This window comes from Grampus griseus, assembly GCF_964374135.1.
Source record: "Grampus griseus genome assembly, chromosome: 20".
NCBI lineage: Eukaryota > Metazoa > Chordata > Mammalia > Artiodactyla > Delphinidae > Grampus > Grampus griseus.
Genome location: NC_139014.1, coordinates 49027806 through 49047743, shown reverse-complemented (window position 1 = coordinate 49047743; position 19938 = coordinate 49027806). Strand labels below are relative to the sequence as shown.

Sequence of the window (19938 nt, the reverse complement as noted above, 5' to 3'; positions counted from 1 at the left end):
TATCAAGAAACAGACAGTGTTCCTACAGAGAACCTGGTACGTAACACAGATCAGCCTTTTTCCTGCAGGGGTCCTGGTGCTAAACAGTTTAATGAGGTTTCTTCCTTTTCTTTTCTTTTTTCTTTAAGAGTTCCATTTCCCTCTATAAAAGCTCATTCAACCCTCTGGAAGCAAGTGTTCATTTTAAGTAGTATAAGCAAAAGACATGTCTACAGAAAAACCCTGAGTTCTTAGAAAACTTGACCCCAGGGGCAGAGCTGTTTGTGACACACAAAAAAAATTCATCTTCAGATCTCTTGTATCTAAAGATGCATCATGATATGTTTATTTTATCCTAAACATATCAGCACCCGTCACCTTCTCTATTCCTGCCTGTGTTTCTTGGCCTTTCTACCTCAGAGTCTGCTTTAATGTTTCTCTTTTCTCATCTCCTTTTACAATAGCTTTACCTCCTCTGGACCAGCAGTCATCTAATAAATTTATGCAACAAAATATTACTGAGCCCGACTTGTGCCAGCAACTGTGCTAGGCAATGAGTGTACCATGAACAACATGAAGGTACAGAAAAAGTCACTCAAAATTCTACACTTGATAGTCATTTTATAATAGTAGTGGGAATCCCTGAAACTATTTTATTTCTACATTTCACAACAGAGACAAAACAGCAAGGCTAATAACACTGTGTCAGCTTCCACTCTGCTCTCGTTTCTTGTCCCCTCTATATGAGCTGCATCAGTAGGGCACCTACACTAACATACAGTCGATCAACAAGGTCTAATGCACCTAAGTGGCATGCAAGGATTTACGGAATTTATTTCCACTTTTGTTTCATAATATTTTTTTCTTACTTATTTTTCCTCATTGATTTTTTTAAAATAATTTTCAAATTTTAGAATAGTTTTAAGATCACTGATATTTAAAAGTTAGGAGTGAAGATACCATTGCCAATTAACTATTACAACTGTTTAGGGATATATCCGTTCTTCAACAACGTGGCATAGCTTCACAAAAATAAGGCAGAAAACTTTTCCTCTTCCCCTTCCTGAAAATTCAGTCCATAAAGTAGGGCTGTGCAAGGTAGGCACTCGTGTGTCCTTGGGTGGGTGCATGGGTGGGGTGCATGGTGGCCCAGAGCGAGGTATTAGAGTGGGGTACTGAGCAAAGGGACAGCCTGGCATGGAATGCAAGCACCAAGAGGGTGAGGAGGGTGTCCAGGCAAGGGCCAGGGAGGTGGGAGACTGGTTATATAGAGCGGGATTGTTTAAATAAGTAAATATTTTAGGGATGATGGGAGCCAGGTTTCTCACAATCACCGAAGGGAGTTACAAATAGAGAAAGGGAGAAAACTAGAATGAACAGCAGTGCTGGATTAGAATTAGAAGTTATCAGAGTTTATTAGAAGTATAAACTCAGAGTTTTCAGTGTTACAGATATAGAAATAAATATAGGTGTCAATGTGTCTGTGGATACACATATGTGTCTATTACTTACACACAAACATGTATTTCCCAGCTGTGTACACTGAAAGAAGCAACACTCCAACAGCAATGAGTTTAGTTTGTTTCTAAACACAACTCTCCACTAAGAGTGACCATGACTCCTGAGCAAAACAGCTGATTCTAGGACTATGGCAGGGAACATTCAAGATAAGCCTGGAATATCTTGTTGTAAGGAAGTGTTCCAAGAAGATGAGGACATATCAAAAGGACATATGAACCAGACTGAAGGGGTTCCCATCGGCCAAATCTGGGCCAATCTGACCGTCAAAACTGTGATGGATTATAACTCAGGGAATAAAACAGGAATCTTGAGTCATACCAATATAAAGTTTGATGAGGAATGGGATATTTACATAGTCTCAAAGCACCTCCTCACAAAACATTTATTAATTACAAAGGGAAAAGAATTCTTTTACACTGGAAAAGTCTGGCAGACACCACTTTCATCAAAGGGTTGAAGTTAACATCACCAAACTAGTAATAGGACAATCTGAAGCTGTGTGTCGCTGATGGGATGCAATGAGAACCCATCATCACTTCTATGACATTCCTGCCAAAGATACAAAATCTAATCTTAATCATGATGAAACTTCAGATAAACCAAAACTGAAGGATGCTCTTCAAAATAACTGACCTATAATTTTCAAAAGTTTCAAAGTCTTAAAAGTCAAGGAAAGACAGAGGAATTGTTCCTTATTGAAGGAAACTACAGAGACATGACAATGAAATACTAAGTATGATTCTGGACTGGATCCTTTTGCTACAAAGGACATTACTGAGACAACTAGCAAAACTTGAACGGGATCTGAGAATTAGATGGTAGCAATGTATATCAATGCTAATTTCCTGATTTTGATGGTTGTAGCAGCATGTTCTCATTTGCAGGAAACACATACTGAATAAAATATTCAGGAACCATGGGGCACCAGGTTAGCAAATTACTCTCAACTGGCTCAGGAAGAAGCTACTTTTTCTTTTTGCATCGAATTTGCAATATTTCTCTAAGTTTGAACTTTTTTTTATTTTTTAAATTTTAAAACAGGCAGGAAGAAAGGAGTCTGGCCAAATATTACCCTTCAGATCTAGCACTGCCAGCAGTATTATTTGCTGAAGAGTTTTATTTAATAGCAATAACAAATCTCAAAAAACATCTACAGAACAAAATATTAGCTATCTCTTTTATCTGATATTTTGACAGCCTGCACTAAGAGTGCCTATTATCAGTTATTAAACTTACATATAACACTAATACTTCATTGCTACTGAAGCTAGTTGCTTTGCCTTATATATTACAACTGAGTCTTTTTGCCCTAACAGTTTTTAGAAGAAAATTTTCAAAGGTACTCTACATTTAAAAATAAATTAATTTGGTGTCCTTGAAAAGATTTGACTCTTTAGTGAAAAGAGCTTTCAACCTAGGGCCTAGGTCCAAAGACCTGGATTCAAACTGATCCATCACTGCCTGGTCATACACCTCAGGGAAGGTCACCGTATCCCTGTCTATAAAACAGGGATAATTTTTACAGATACATTTTACGACATAAGTAGGTAAATAATATATAGCATCTGAAGGTGTTTTATCCCATATAAATTGCTATGTAATGTGAACAACTGTTCCCCAGTGGATAAGGAAGAGGAATGGCATGTGGGACCCCCTCACAAGATAGAAGCTGAAGGCACAAACAACAGGAAACAACAGGGCACCTGGGGCCCAGCTACTGACTGAGTCTCGATGATCAAAGGCTGCTCAGTGACTCGCCCTAAAGGGTTAGAGAATGAGCACCCCGTGACAAGCCTGGAAAGCAGAGCGACTTACTGAGTGTTGCGTAGCACTGTTTGGACAAAGGCGGGATTTGTCTCCATGGAAGCCGTCACCAGAGATGTCAGCAGAGACCAATACCATATTGCAGAAGCATCTGAGACTGAGACCCCAGACTTCTTGACTCTCTGAAAGCCAACAGCCCTCAGACCATGAATTCTAGTGTCACATCCATCACTAAGACAACGCTTTATGTTAATCTGGACATCTGTCAAGCGCAAACAACAAATTCAGTATTGGATTAACTTCTTCAGTTCAGCAAATTCTAGGCTTCCAACTAAAAGCAAGATAGTAATTAACATTTCGAAAAGAAAATTCTGAAGATATACTCTGATGCCAGAAATAAATGATGTGTGCAATGGAGCTAGTATATATAATAAATTTGTCAAAAAAGCATTGACCAGGCTTCCCTGGTGGCGCAGTGGTTGAGAGTCCGCCTGCCGATGCAGGGGACACGGGTTTGTGCCCTGGTCTGGGAAGATCCCACATGCCGCAGAGCGGCTGCGCCTGTGAGCCATGGCCGCTGAGCCTGTGCTCCGCAACGGGAGAGGCCACAACAGTGAGAGGCCCGCGTACCGCAAAAAAAAAAAAAAGCATTGACCAATCTAAGGAGTCAAAAGAATCATGTGTAAAACTAAGGGTGGCTTAAATCTATATATCACAAAGTTTCATAGGCATTTATGAGTTCTGATAATTAACACAAAGTGCATTTTTAAAATCCTGATTAAATACACGGTAAGAAAATGTCTAAAAACTTTTCCTAGAGTTCCGAAATTTGGATGTTGTTATGAAACAGCAGCTGGCTCATAGCAGTTGTGAGAATTTCTTTTTAATTATCAAGTCCAGATAAATGGCATAGGCATGACTCACTTTTAAGAGCTGTCATAATTTCTTATTTGGGTTGGAAAGGAGGTGAGAAGTTTAAAAGGACACAATTTAGAGAAAAGACCACCACAGTATAAGACAGGAAGCTTCTACTCCACAAGCTTAACTACGTCTTTGCCCAGGGGTGAGACACAAAGACTCTACCTCCCCAGGCCTCAGTTCCTTTGAGCAAAGTAAGAATACTTCTTTTGGCCCAGGAAAGCATTAGAAGAAATGAGACAAAACATGAAGCATTCCGGCTCCCTGAATGAAATAAGCCTGGAAAGAAATCACAGAATTGTGATTATTTCCAAAATGCTATGTGTGAAGCAAGGTTATAATAGTATAAAAATGGAAACAAACTAAATGTCCAAGAATAAAAGGCTTGTTAAAATTAAGGCATATTCTTACAACACTAAATAAAGGTGTGCATGAATATATAAGACAACACATTAAAAAGTTACAAAAGGGCGTGTACAAAATATCACTATTTTTTGTAAAAAGACATGTATAGATATATGTAAATATATATATGCAAACCTATTTTATTTTTTAAAATGTGTATATATATATGTGCGTGTGTGTGTGTATTTATACACACAGACATACACACACACACAAAAATGTAAGAAAAGGTCTGGAAGGATCCATACCAACGGATTCACAGCGACAATCCCTGGGTAGTGGGATTTTGAATAATTTTTATCTAAATATTTCTGATTTTCTAATAAGAAAACAAAAATAAAATATTTTTAATTAAAATAGGCTTTACTGCTTTTCTATAACTTTTAAAAACACTGAATAGGTGAAATAATGACCACTTTCATGTATATGATGAGAAGCAAATCAAATCTCCAGAGAAAAGCAAACAGCTTTTCTACTTCAGAGGTCTTCCCGCCAAAAAACATGACTTCTTCCTCCCCTCCCAATCCCCTTAGTTAGAAGGGCAAGACGTATCTTGGTTGACTCACAGAGCTGACTGATGTTGGCATTTTCCAGCAGTGTCACATAGCCAGTGACATTGCTGGGAATGTGCACGTCGCGGACTTCCTGAAGATCGCTGGCACTCCTCCCCACAGCTACAGTCACCTGCTGCGGCATGTAGCTCTGGTCAGTGGCAGCCACTGCAATGGACAGGTGCCTAAGCACAACATCTGGCTTCATTTTTAAACTGGAAAACACGGAGAGCAGAAACTACAAGTGTTTATACAGGTTGAGAACTGGCAGGGCCCACAAGTCCCATCTCTTAAGATCTTACGTGTGATATACCCCAAGACTGATTCCCCTAAAAGCAACTAACTTGAAATGCTGGCTATTAGTTTCAAATATGACCTTCCCAAGTTTCTAAAATTCCTTTCAGTTCAAGATCAATCTTCTATTTCTTTTTAAGCTACTAACACAAGCAGGAAAGTACAATATGAACAGTCTAACAAAATCCCTTTACCTGGCAAGAAGCAAATTTCTAAACTGCATGCAAAGAACTGGGTATATTCCCTCATGTATAGATGGCTAAAGAGCATATTTATCCTCTATGAGAAAACAAGGTAATTATTTCTATTTCCACCAGCTGAAATCAGCCCATTTTCTGAAGGGACAGGTGAAATTTTAGATAGCAGCTTCATCATAGTTTACTGTCATCTATTCCACTCCAGTGGGGGAGTTCCCTGGCGGTTCAGTGGTTAGGACTCCGTGCTTCCACTGCAGGGGGTACAGGCTCGAGCCCTGGTCAGGGAATGATCCCCCAACGTGCTGTGTGGGGGTGGGGGAAAAAAAATTCCACTCCAGGATTCCTGACCACCCCCGTTCCCTCTTTCTCTAATAAACTGGCCAACTTAGTTGTACACAAATTGTTTAAATGTGCAGAAAAAATCTTGAGAAGTGAAATCACATCAGATATAAGAAAAGTACTTGTCCCTTGTGATATTAATCTTCCTGAAAACCTAGTGAAAAAGATCTGAAATCCATATCATAAAATATCAGTCAAATGCTAATTTTCTCCCTTAAAATACCAAGTAATTTTCCATGTTTATGAATATATGAACCAGGTTAGAAAATTTTACATGATTCCTTTAACTTGATTCTTTTCTTTTTTAATAATTTTTTCATAGATTTATTTTTATTTATTTATTTATTTTTGGCTGCATTGGGTCTTCATTGCTGCGCGCGGGCTTTCTGGTTGCAGTGGCTTCTAGTTGCAGCGAGCGGGGGCTACTCTTTGTTGTGGTGCGCAGGCTTCTCATTGCAGTGGCTTCTCTTGTTATGCAGCATGAGCTCTAGGTGCGCAGGCTTCAGTAGTTGTGGCATGTGGGCTCAGTAGTTGTGGCACGTGGGCTCAGTAGTTGTGGCTGGCGGGCTCTAGAGTGCAGGCTCAGTAGTTGTGGCACACAGGCCTAGTTGCTCCGTGGCATGTGGGATCTTCCCGGACCAGGGCTCGAACCCGTGTCCCCTGCATTGGCAGGTGGATTCTTAACCACTGCGCCATCAGGGAAGTCCTAACTTGATTCTTAAAGCATCTTTCCAGATAGTCACAAGAAGAAAAACACTAGCCAGTTAAGTAGAAAATATTCTAAAATTTTAAAAAATAATTTTTTAACACATTGTTGGGATAAGAGAAAGAAAGTGGGTAATTTTCTTGGACTTTCACTCAAGAATTGGTATTACAGCACCCACCGAATCCAGTGTGAGCGGGCACTGCCATCTGACTGCCAGTATGATGACGTTTCTCCATTTGTCATCTTGTCAATGTCTGCAGGGTTGGAGGATGTTTCTATATAAGTGTAGCACTTTGCTACTGACTTGAGTTTGTCCATCTCTGGACTTCTAGTTAGATCTCCAGGGCTCTCTGCAAGAAAAACCAGATTTTATCATAACATCTCTTTCACAAAGAATCTTTAAAAAGATCATTTAAAATATCTAGCAGAAATATGCTTGGCACTTTGGCCCTAGAAAAATAAATGCTCCTTAAAATCTCCTTCCAAATTGGAGAACACGTGTAAAGCAGAAGGACTGCTCCATGAGCTGACTGTAGTACAACACAAATCCACTGATATATCTGCAAAACCACCCAAGAGATGAATATGATGACTTATAGTTTGAATTTACATTTCTTTAATTATGAGTGAGATTTTTTTAAGCCACTTGTTTGTAAGCCACTTGTGTTTCTGAGTATGGCCTGGTCCTGCCCTCATCTATTTTTGTTACTGGGTCACAAGTCTTCTTATCAATTTATATATTTTATGTACATTATGTAATGTATATATACACCTACATAGTAAGTAATATTTACTAACTGTTTACTGTGAACCAGGCACTTTTCTACACATTTTTATGTATTAATTCATTTTAGAGATGAGGAAACTAAGGTAATTAAGTAATTGCCCAAGGTCAGAGTTAGTAAAAAAAAACTGAGTCTGTCACAATGTTACAAAATATACTTTTGTTCCCTAAAATGTCATTTGTCATTTGACTCTGCTTATATTTTTTGCTGTACAGAAATTTAAATTTGCATACAGTCTAACTTATTAATCTTTTCTTTTGTAGTTTTTGAGTTTCATGTCCTGCTCAGAAAGGTTTTCCCATGTCAGGGTTTTTAGCTCTTATAGCTTTCTTTTCGGTTGAACTTTTTAATCCATCTGCAATTTATTTTCGTGAATACAGTGGGTTAAGAATCTTGTTTTATTTTTTTCTGCAAATGGCTAACCAGTTCCCTAACCCAACTTGCTTGCTAATTCACCTTTCCAACCTGACGTGTAATGCTAACTATATCTGGTACTATATTCCCACATGTATTTGGGTCTATTTCTGGACTCTTATTATGTTCCACGGACCTGCTAATTCACAGTATCAACTTTTGTTGTGGTCACTAAGTGAGTCTGTAGTGGCTTCCCTCATTTACTTAACAACTATTCACAGAGTACCTACTACGCGGCAGGCATAGTTCCAGGTGCCAAGGATAATGAAGCGAACAGACAGACAGAAACGCAAGTAAATACTAATGCTACAACCTCAGATGATGATAAGTGCCATTTAGACTATCAAACCTGCAAAGGGGATAGTAACCAAAAGGTGGGGAGTGGCAGGGGTGGGGGCATTAGTTAGGTAAGAGTAATGAGAAAGGGCCTTCCTGAAGTCACATCTGAGCAGAGACTTGGGGTTATGAAGAGGGTGAGAGGGAGGGGGAGGGGAAGGAGAGGGGGAGGGGAAAGGCAGAGCAGGTCTTCATTCTTGTGCTACAAACTGGTCACTATTACATTTTCAGAAATAAAAGCAGGGAGAAGTGTTGGCTCGTCCTATCAATAAATACCACACTTGGAAGAAACGATGATCACGCCTTCTCAAGAACACCCCCACCCCTGCACACGTACCCTTTTCTTTTTGTACCAGTTGATCCAGAGAGTCCTTCAGAACAGAAGCCCTCATGGTGCTCATGTTATTGCAGTGGTCCAACATCGGGTAGGGGATGACGGTGCTAGAGAGCCGGTTGCGATGCAGGAAGCGCAGGATCATTGACGAGTGAACATCCAGGCCCTCCTTGGACTCTGAAAATATGTCTATGAAACCTAAACAGACAAAATCCATCTTTGGTGTTTTTGGGAACCCACCACAGTAGTTTCCACATCCCCTGCCTGGCGGCCTCTCTGAATTAGCTGAATTAAAAGCAGCCGGTAAGAATCCTCACTGATAGTTTCAGCTTTCATCACTGAAAAATCTAAAAAGGCTTTTAAGAAGTGAATCAGTGGTAATCTCAATTTAAAAATTAACTTCATTGTAGTTTAACAGAAAGTTTAGAAGACTCAGAATAGTGATTATCTGTTTCATTCCAAGCTTCAAATTTTTATAAGTTTAATTTATAAACCTAAATACTAACTTGAAATTTTTAAAGAAGTTTTGCATATAGAATGTGGGCTAGGAATAAAGTTTATCACGTTAGAGAGTAAAGGCATAACTGCTTTTATACTAAGCTACAAAAAACCACAATAATGAAAATATAACCACTGCCCTGACCACAATTCCCGATGGCATCTTATAGTTTTTAAGGTCCTTCCACACACAGCACCTCTTTTGGTCCCCACAATAAGGTGGGGGGGTGGAGGGTGGGGGAGAGAAGGCACCGAAGGTACTGGTATCCTCCTCTTACAACTGAGGAAAACGAGGCTCAGGTGACAGACCAAGACAACAAAAAAGGGGTAGGACCGGAAGTAGCTCCTCGCACTGCCTCCGAGTGCTCCTTCCACCATTCCAGTTTTTTCTCTCCAGTGTGGCTCCTCTGGAGTCTCCCCCATCTGTCCATCCCTCTGGCCGCTGCCCAGGCTCTGGCCTCAACACCGCCCACTCATACACCTCCCCAGATATCCTAAGCGGCTCCCCTGGCTGCATTTTGTCTGACATTAACTTGAGTAATCTTACAAAAACACAAAACAGGCCATGTCTACCCTGTTTGATTTTTTTTTCTTTTTGCGGTATGCGGGCCTCTCACTGTTGTGGCCTCTCCCATTGCGGAGCACAGGCTCTGGACGTGCAGGCTCAGTGGCCATGGCTCATGGGCCCAGCCGCTCCGCGGCATGTGGGATCTTCCCGGACCGGGGCACGAACCCGTGTCCCCTGCATCGGCAGGCGGACTCTCAACCACTGCGCCACCAGGAAAGCCCTGCATTGATTTTTAAAGATAAACATAAGATTGTAGAGAAACTGTGCCCCTGAAGCAGCCCATTTGATTCTGCCCCCTACACAAAACCCAGAGACACTGGTTTGATTTCCCAAGCCGCAGAAGTTGATGCCATCCCTTGCCTCTCCTCTTACAGTTCTTTCCTAAGCAGAGGCCCACAGTAATACCCAAACCTCACATGATGACGCTGCTGATGCTGCACTGATCTCAGAATCCGTGTGATGCTTGTAATGGGAAAACTTCTGTCATATGCTGAAACAGTCCCGGTAAAGGGACTGTCTCTTTTAAACATTCAGCACCCATACAATGAGAAACAAAAGGAATAAGTGTCAGTCTGGGTTAGGCAGAGGGACCAGGGAACTAGGATCCCACCAAAGAGGTGAGGTCAGCTCACCAAGGTTCAGCCAAGGACTGTGAAAAACAACTTTTAAGTTGGCTGTTGATAAAAATTTTGAGTAGAAAGTCCTAACTCATTGGGATTTCCCTGGTGATCCAGTGGGTAAGACTCTGAGCTCCTAATGCAGGGGGCCTGGGTTCCATCCCTGGTTGGGGAACTAGATCCTGCATGCATGCCACAACGAAGAGTCCGCATGCCACAACTAAAACCCGGCGCAGCCAAAATAAATAAATTAAATAAATAATAAATAAATAATTAATTAAAAAAAATAAAGTAGCGCTACCTTCAGTGTTGTAATTAAACAAAAGAAAGAAAGAAAGAAAGTCCTAACTCACAACCCTGCTAATAAGGTAAGAACCTTGGGATCTGGACCCCCAACTTTTCTAACCTAATCTCCCCCTCTCCTCAAGGTCACCCAGAGCAATGGTGCACTAACTATTGGTGGATCCCCTGGTCTCCACTCCTCTCCTCTCCTCCCAAAACATCTATTTGAAGTGTTCAAATAAACTCCTGATGCTATCCACATGCTGGTAACACAGAGGTGGGAGTAATACGTAAATGCCAAGATGTAAGTTAGTTATGCATAATTCAAAGCATAATTTTAACTGCCATGAGAATAGGAGAAAAGTTAACATGTACAGGTTACCTATAATGCTCTATAAAAGTTACGCAATTAAAGACAATTTGAGGAAGAGTGGAAATAGGCATTCTTCATTGAGATACAGAAACCATCCTTCCCTAGCTCAATAGATCCTCAGCAGGAAGTCAGAGAGGTCAAGGACAACCAGTTACATTTATGTATCCAACAAGTCTATCTGCCTACTTGCTGCTGGAGCTTAGGCTCTATACTAAGTATTATGACTCTAAGTACACAGAGCAGGAAAAGCTCTTGGATAAGATAAACTGAACCAAAAAGATGATATGCCAAGTTTTTTTTTTTTTTCCCTTTCAAACTCAATTGTTTTCTCACTAGAAAAAAAAAAAAAGGTAATTTTATTTTGATTCTGTTTCTGAGTCCCCCAAAGAAACCATCAAAAACATAGACAAAATTTTTTCATAGGTATAATGTAGAAGTATTGCTTAATTTTAAGCTATTTTTATTCTTACTTAAATTTCTGAGTGATAGCTTTCTAAAAAAAAACACTGGGTGCCTACCATGTGCCAAAAATTGTACTAAATGTGAGGACACAACAGAAATAAAAGAGAAGGCTCCCTGCCCTCGTGGAGCTCACAGGATAAGAGTGAAGACAGACATATACAAATAAGTGAGTGATAATTAATTAATTACAACGGTAATATGTTGCAAAAAACAAATGCAGGATGCTAAGACAACATACAGTTGGGGCCAAGGAAGGCTTCTTGAGAGACTGAAATAAAGAGATTCACTAAGGAAGGCAGTCTCATGACAAAGGTTCATAAAAACATGGTAGAACTGCTCAACCAACACTGTACTGGGAAGCAAGAGAAATGATTATAGTGAACACTAATTCAGACCACGAGCTTAATGACGACTATCAGAGAAGCACATTTATTTCATGGTGCCCACAAGTTTGCCTAATTACAACCCACATTATAGCAAAGTTCATTTGGGCTTTAAGAGAGCGTTCCTCAGCATTCAGCACTCAGATGACAGCCTTACCTGGAACAAGAGAACAGGCTTGCAGCTGTCTGATGATATGGCTCAGCTCCCCTTGAAGATTAGCTCCACTGGAATTCTTGAGAGCCTCCAACATGTTCTCAGCATCAACGGTACCATCACCCTCGGCGTCAAACTGAGCAAAGGCCTAAAAGAAGAGATGCAAGAAAATAAGGTCTGTTCCAAATCCTGAATAATTTTTTTGACACTTCCCAAGACCAGTGATTTTGGTTGTTACTGTTGTTGTGGGAAGAGTTCCTATACATCATTCAAAGAACAAAAACATTCAGGATAGTAACTCACTATGCTCTGCAGAATGTGTGTATAAGTACTGCTACCTGTATGCACAATTTCATCATCTCATCTTTCAAGAGAGTAAGCCCCCTTCCCCCAAATAATTTCAGAAGAAAGCAACCACTGCAAAAATGCAGTGACCAGATAACACCTGGGGTTCCTTGCAGTCCGGAGACCAAGTGCTCAAAACGTCTCTCTTATCTATCTCTTTCCTGCATCTGTAAAATTTGCTCTCAGCACCTTGTGCCCAAGTTAACTCAGTATCAACCTTAAAACTGAGACTCACTCTCTAAATTTCAAACAGTACTCAAGTCCTACTCCTACCAGAACTTCTGCACTTCGAGTGCCACCTGCATCTCAAGTGCTGTTTGTTCCCAAATTCCCACACAACTCCTGCCGTTTATGGCTGAGAAAAATCCTATATAAGCAAGGCTATACAAACGGTGACATTCTGCTATTTTTAACAGACTCTGTTGATCTGTCAATAGTTAATGGATATGATAAAGAGAATTTTCAAACAAACAAAATAAAGACAGTTCGGGTGAGAAAAAATATCAGAAGAGCGTTGCTAACAGCTTCACCAAACAAATACGTGATTTCCTAACAGTCAGAAATTGTCCTTAAAGAGGGGCTTCCCTGGTGGTGCAGTGGTTAAGAATCCTCCTGACAATGCAGTGGACACAGGTTTGAGCCCTGGTCCAGGAAGATCCCACATGCCGTGGAGCAACTAAGCCCGTGCACCACAACTACTTGAGCCTGTGCTCTAGAGCCCACAAGCCACAACTACTGAAGCTGGTGCCTAGAGCCGTGCTCAGGAACAAGAGAAACCACCACAATGAGAAGCCCGCGCACCGCAACAAAGAATAGCCCCCACTCAATGCAACTAGAGATAGCCTGCACGCAGCAACGAAGACCCAACACGGCCAAAAATAAATTAATTAATTAAAAAATTTAAAAAAGGAATCGTCCTTAAAGAAATGCACAAGTTGTAAAATCTAACACTTAACATCTAGTTTGTTTCACAGAAGCCAATTTACTTAGCAGTTATTCAACACCATCCGACAGGCAGCCATATATACTTGACCCATGCTTGGGTATGTGCATATTGGGATTCAGGGCATAGTCCTTGCTCTCCAAAATCCTTACAGCCTAGAAGAAGACAGATATGTAAACCGAGAGCAGCAATGTGATAGGTGTGATAATTATAATAAAGAAGTAACAGCATAAATAACTATAATAGCTGATACTTACTATTAAGTAAGCATTTACTAGGCACCAGACAGAGTTCTAAGTACCTCACCTGGATCAACTCATATTTTCCACAACCCTAAGGTCGGTACTATCGCTTTACTAGAGAGGGCAAGAGAAGTTAAGCATTTTGTTCAAGGTCACATGGTTAGTACTGGTAAATGATGGAGCTTGGATTCCAATCCTGGTTTGATCTGGGACCCCACACTGTCGACCACTATGCCATGAGCTAACAGAAGCACTCCAGAAGCCAGAAGCCCAGGAGGGGTAGGGGCGTTTGGGGGAAATGGCCCTCAGAAAAATGACCCTTGAATTGAGCCTTAATGAATAACTAGGAATTTGCAAGGATATGAAGACAGGGAGGCCATCCTGGGTAGAGGGGACAGAGTGTGAGAACAGACACAGAGTGCACCACAGATCGTGAGAACTATAACCTACCTGCAGTGTGGAAAGGAGGCGGGGGCGGGGGTGAAGAGACACACAGAGGTCAGAAGAGAGAGAACCTGGCCAACCAGGCTACAGAGCTCAGATCTCGCAGCAAGGGTACCATGAGGCTGCTGGAGAAGACTAAGGGTGGAGGGGGCCGAGCCTCCCAGATCTATAAAGGCTCCCATATTGGAATGGACCTACAAATCTCTTAAAATATGTTCCTTTATACTGCTGAACCCCTTCTCCAGTGTCTCTGTGACATACATTGGTGATGGGAAGCTCATGTCTTCTGGCCAGTTGACAGCAACAATGCTCTTCTCTATATAAGAAATGGAAATCTCCATCCCTGATGTTACCACCCCGTGGGGCCCTTCAGAACACATCTGTTCCTTCTACCCCAACACAGCCTGCAGATCACTGGAAACACTGATCAGGTCCTCTGAGTTTCTTCAAACCCTCCATCCTTCAGCCAGTTCTCTATGTGGTATGGCTTTTGGTCTCATTCCCATCCTGGCTGCCCCCTCCAAGATCCCTCCAATTTGACAATAAACCTCAGAGCAGTGCCTCTCAACTTTTATCGGCTGATCCACTGTAAGAAATACATTTTATATCATGAGCCAGTATACATGTAATTGGTATAAAAGTTTGGTGAAACAATGTACTTTTTCTTATCAGATATAATGTACCCTGACCTTTTCTATTCCATTCTACTCTTTCTTTTTTTTAACTTGCAGGTTAACACTGACTAAATAGGTTTCCAACCCACTGAAGGGACAGTCTGAAACTCACTGCCCTGGAACATGGGGCCCCAGACCCAACTCGATACACTGGGTCTAACCTCATGGTGCAAAGTAAAGCAAGTCTACCTTCACCTCTCTGCGTACAGAGCAAGACCCCCAATTTCCATGGAGTCTCCACATAGACAGCAACCTGGACTGATCTGCTGTATTCCTCCTCCTCTCCTGCTCCAGGTCTCTTCCTGTTACACCCGCTACATGCTCTGCCGTCCACATGACAACCATGCAGGCAGCTCCCAAGTGCAGGCATTATGCTAGGGAGCATGTGGGAGATAAAGAGTATAACACAGTCAGACTAAGGGGAAATGTGGGTAAGAGATCAGTGTCACATGGACCTCTTACTTTCTGTGAGACCTGGGACAAGACTCTTGGTCTCTCTAAGTCTCAACTCCTCTTCCCACCCAACCTTCCTTCATAGCTTGTTGTGGGGGTCCAAAGGTTTCATGAACAAGTCTATGCCTAGTAAACTGCAAAGAGCTATTAATACATTCTAATTAGAGGCCATAATTGATACAACTCACAGACAAGAGACAGAAAAGTGGGCTGGCTGACTACAGATTTCCATCCCTTCGCCTTGGCCCGAGGGCAGCACGGGGCCGGGCTCAGACCATTCCTGTCTAACCTTCTTAACCACTACTGGGATCAAGACCACAGTACACATAGAGAAGGAGCCAAAATCATCACAGAACAGAACTGTGGGCTCAGACAAGCAGAATGCAACGCACCAGGCTTACATATAAAGGCTGCACACTGGTTCAACTTGGAGAAGCACACTCCATCAGAAGTCAAAAGATCTAGGTCTGGTCCTAGTTCTGCCACCTGTTGGCTGAACGGGTCACATCCATTTAAGGCCTTAGTTAACTCATCTGTAAGGCTGTTCCACATTCCATGTCTAGTGAAGTACTGAAGGGCTGTCACAGAAGATGGAGTAAACAATCCTAGAGCAGAGACAGAACAATAGAGAAGAATAACACCACTAACAGCAACATTTACTGAGCATTAAGCATGTGCCAGACACTGTTCTAAGGGCTTTAGATGAATTCATTTAATCCTCACACTGACTATATAAGGTAGATACTATTATTATGCTCATTTTATAGCTGAGGCAACTGAGACTCAGAGTGGTCATGTAAGTCAATCAAGGTCACACGGCTTGAGGATGGTGGAACTAGGATTTGCCCACAAGCAGGCTGAGTCCAGGGCCCAATTCTCACGCTCAGTCTAAAAAAGAACAGTGGAACAGGCAGACTTACAAATCGGCAAACTCGGAACTTCCCTGGTGGCGCAGTAGTTAAGAGCCTGCCAATGCAGGGGACACAGGTTCGAGCCCTGGTCCAGAAAGTATCCCACATGCCGCAACTAAGCCCGTGCGTCACAACTACTGAGCCTGAGCTCTAGAGCCCATGAGCCACAACTACTGAGCCTGAGCTCTAGAGCCCATGAGCCACAACTACTGAGCCGACATACCACAACTGCTGAGGCCCGTGTGCCTAGAGCCCAGGCTCCACAAGAGAAGCCACCACAATGAGAAGCCCGTGCAGCACAACGAAGAGTGGCCCCCACTCGCCGCAACTAGAGAAAGCCCGCGCACAGCAACAAAGACCCAAAGCGGTCAAAAATAAATAAAATAAATAAATTTATTTTTAAAAATGTAAAAGATAAATAAGTAAATAAATCAGAAACTCGCTAATACCTTTAACAGGCTAACTGTTCAAGATGTTACAGAAGTGATCCTGGGGCAGGTGGGGGACAGGCTGCCTGCAATGGCTACAAAGGTCCCAGCCAACTCAGACTCTAGACCAGGTCCCAAAGAAACATCATTCCCCAAGTTTTGCTTTCTCTCACCTCAATATATTTCCACATGCTGTGCCTTTCAAATGGAATATCCCTTTCTTTCTTTGCCTGGCAAATTCTTTCAGCTTCTCAACCTCTGGTTTGGTGAAGTCTTTCCCAAACTCCCATGCTACTGTTAAATGCTTCTATGTGGTCCTTGAAAGTGGAAAGGGCTTAGCAGGGAGCAAAGGGCTGAAGCGAGAGAAAGGGAGCAAAGGACAAAATTCCCCTCGTATATGGGAAACAGTAAATGGACCCGGCTGGCTAAATAGCACTGGGAGGTAAGAGTGGAAGGGTGTAAAGACCTAAATGTTAGACTAACATTTGATTCTGAAGGCAATGGGAAGCCAATGAAGTTTCTAAAGCAAGAGAGTCCATAATGTAGTGGTATTCTGGAAATCAGGGAAAGGCAAAACAGATCTGTGACCTTTCCTCCATAGCTCTTGTGGATTGTGAAGTTCTCCAAAAGAAAGCCAATACCATCACTCCCCCCAAAGCAAAGCACAAAGAGCCAGAATAATCTCCAATTCCCCCAGGATCTTCCTCTTCTGCACTGCCTCATCACTATCAATGGCCAACGCTTACTGAAGGCTTCCTGTGTGCTGGAGAAGTGCAGGCAGTGCCTCAGAGCCCCATGGCAGAGCAAGGCTACACAGTGTACTCTAAGTGCCAGAACACCTGTACTGAACAGGAAACAAGAGCCTCACGGGTAGGACTGAAAATACGATTATATAGAAGCCATCTGAATCATGTCACAGGAAAGGCTTGGTCCTGACCAGGTGATGGTGCCAAGGCAGGGAATCTTGAAGAACTCATAGAAGCAAGGTCCACACACAGGACAAGGCAGGTGTCCCACAGGGGACAGAGGTAGATAAGGTCAGACAGGGAGACAGGTTGGCCTGTGGGTTCCGACTCATTCAGAGGAATCTGTGCTTGATCCCTCAAGCAGTGGGGAGCCTCTACTGGCTCTGAGCTGAGGGTAAGCAACGCTTGTAGCCTGCTTCCGCGTTACGGTACATTCACATGTCTCTCACACTGTCTTGACAGGGTACAGAATTACATCTGTATAATTCTATTTGCATAGTTCTTGGGCTCAGAGCCATTCTAAATTAATTGATCAATACTATGACATGATAATGCCAAGATGGTATTCTTCTCCAAATTTCCTCTAAACCCAACAGTGACTAAGAACCTTTTTAAGTTTTCACTAAAACTGTATTTAACTGTTTCCTCCAATGTCAAGAAATAACTTCTTGGGGATTCCCTGGTCTAGTGGTTAGGACTCTGCGTTCTCACTGCTGAGGGTCCAGGTTCAATCCCTGGTCAGGAAACTAAAATCCCACAAACCGTGTGGTATGGCAAAAAAAAAAGAAAAGAGAAGAAAAATCTTATTAAAAGGTTACAGATTGAACATAAAATATGAGGTTGGAGAATGAGGACTGTACCATATTCAATCTGTCAAATCAAACTGAGGGCTCCATGGGGAAAATACCTACTGGGCACTGGCTATGAGCTGGGACTGTGCTGAGACAGTAAATAAATGAATAAAAATGGTCCTTCCTTAAATGAACAAACTCTTAGAAAGGTATAACCTTCCAAGACTGAACCAGGAAGAAATAGAAAATATGAACAGACCAATCACAAGTAATGAATTGAAACTGTGATTAAAAATCTTCCAACAAACTAGGGCTTCCCTGGTGGCGCAGTGGTTGAGAGTCCGCCTGCAGATGCAGGGGACACGGCTTCGTGCCCCGGTCCGGGAAGATCCCACATACCGCAGAGCGGCTAGGCCCATGAGCCATGGCCGCTAAGCCTGCGCGTCCGGAGCCTGTGTTCCGCAACGGGAGAGGCCACAGCAGTGAGAGGCTCGCGTACCACAAAAAAAAAAAAAAAAAAAAAAAATCTGCCAACAAACAAAAGTCCAGGACTAGATGGCTTCACAGGTGAATTCTATCAAACATTTGGAGAAGAGCTAACACCCATCCTTCTCAAACTCTTCCAAAAAATTGCAGGGGAAGGAACACTCCCAAACTCATTCTGAGGCCACCATCACCCTGATACCAAAACCAGACAAAGATACTACAAAAAAAGAAAATTACAGACCACTATCACTGATGAATATAGATGCAAAAATCCTCGACAAAATACTAGCAAACAGAAACCAACAACACATTAAAAGGATCATACACCATGATCAAGTGCGATTTACCCCAGGGATGCAAGGATTCTTCAGTATATGCAAATCAATCAGTGTGATACACCATATTAACAAATTGAAGAATAAAAACCATATGATCATCTCAATAGATGCAGAAAAAGCTTTTGACAAAATTCAATACCCATTTATGATAAAAACTCTCCAGAAAGTGGGCACAGAGGGAACCTACCTCAACATAATATAGGCCATATATGACAAACCCACAGCAAACATCATTCTCAATGGTGAAAAACTGAAAGCATTTCCTCTAAGATCAGAAACAAGACAAGGATGTCCACTCTCGCCACTACTATTCAACACAGTTTTGGAAGTCCTAGCCAGAGCAATCAGAGAAGAAAAAGAAATAAAAGGAATACAAATTGGAAAAGAAGAAGTAAAACGGTCACTGTTTCCAGATGACATGATACTATACATAGAAAATCCTAAAGATGCCACCAGAAAACTACTAGAGCTAATCAATGAGTTTGGTAAAGTTGCAGGATACAAAATTAATGCACAGAAATCTCTTGCATTCCTACACATTAACAATGAAAGATCAGAAAGAGAAATTAAGGAAACAATCCCATTCACCACTGCAACAAAAGGAATAAAATACCTAGGAATAAACCTACCTAAGGAGGTAAAAGACCTGTACTCAGAAAACTATAAGACACTGATGAAAGAAATCAAAGATGACACAAACAGATGGAGAGATATACCATGTTCTTGGATTGGAAGAATCAATATTGTGAAAATGACTATACTACCCAAAGCAATCTACAGATTCAGTGCAATCCCAGCAAATTACCAGTGGCATTTTTTACAGAACTAGAACAAAAAATCTTAAAATTCGTATGGAGACACAAAAGACCCTGAATAGCCAAAGCAGTCTTGAGGGAAAAAACCAGAGCTGGAGGAATCAGACTCCGTAACTTCAGACTATACCACAAAGCTACACTAATCAAGACAATATGGTACTGGCACAAACACAGAAATATAGATCAATGGAACAGGATAGAAAGCCCAGAGATAAACCCACACACCTATGGTCACCTTTTCTTTGATAAAGGAGGCAAGAATATACAATGGACAAAAGACAGCCTTTTCAATAAGTGGCGCTGGGAAAACTGGACAGCTACACGTAAAAGAATGAAATTAGAACACTCCCTAACACCATACAAAATGGATTAGAGACCTAAATGTAAGACCGGACACTATAAAACTCTTAGAGGAAAACACAGGAAGAACACTCTTTGACAT

The 19938-nt window shown here is 41.7% G+C and overlaps 1 protein-coding gene across 5 annotated transcripts in view; it reads right to left on the bottom strand.

The window, feature by feature from the left end:
* ZZEF1 (zinc finger ZZ-type and EF-hand domain containing 1) overlaps positions 1 to 19938 on the bottom strand; it is a gene marked incomplete at its 5' end in the record, with an annotated part of 111795 nt that overhangs the window by 86488 nt on the left and 5369 nt on the right. For 3 of the 5 annotated variants that reach the window (XM_082678575.1, XM_082678574.1, XM_082678573.1), the window contains 2 exons: positions 3316 to 3526; positions 6853 to 6924. In XM_082678575.1, the coding sequence (XP_082534701.1) occupies positions 3316 to 3526; positions 6853 to 6910 (269 nt within the window). Of the gene's footprint in view, positions 1 to 3315; positions 3527 to 5153; positions 5354 to 6852; positions 7025 to 8546; positions 8742 to 11883; positions 12029 to 19938 lie in introns of those variants that run through there. The other 2 variants (XM_082678577.1, XM_082678576.1) reach the window with 1 other exon arrangement.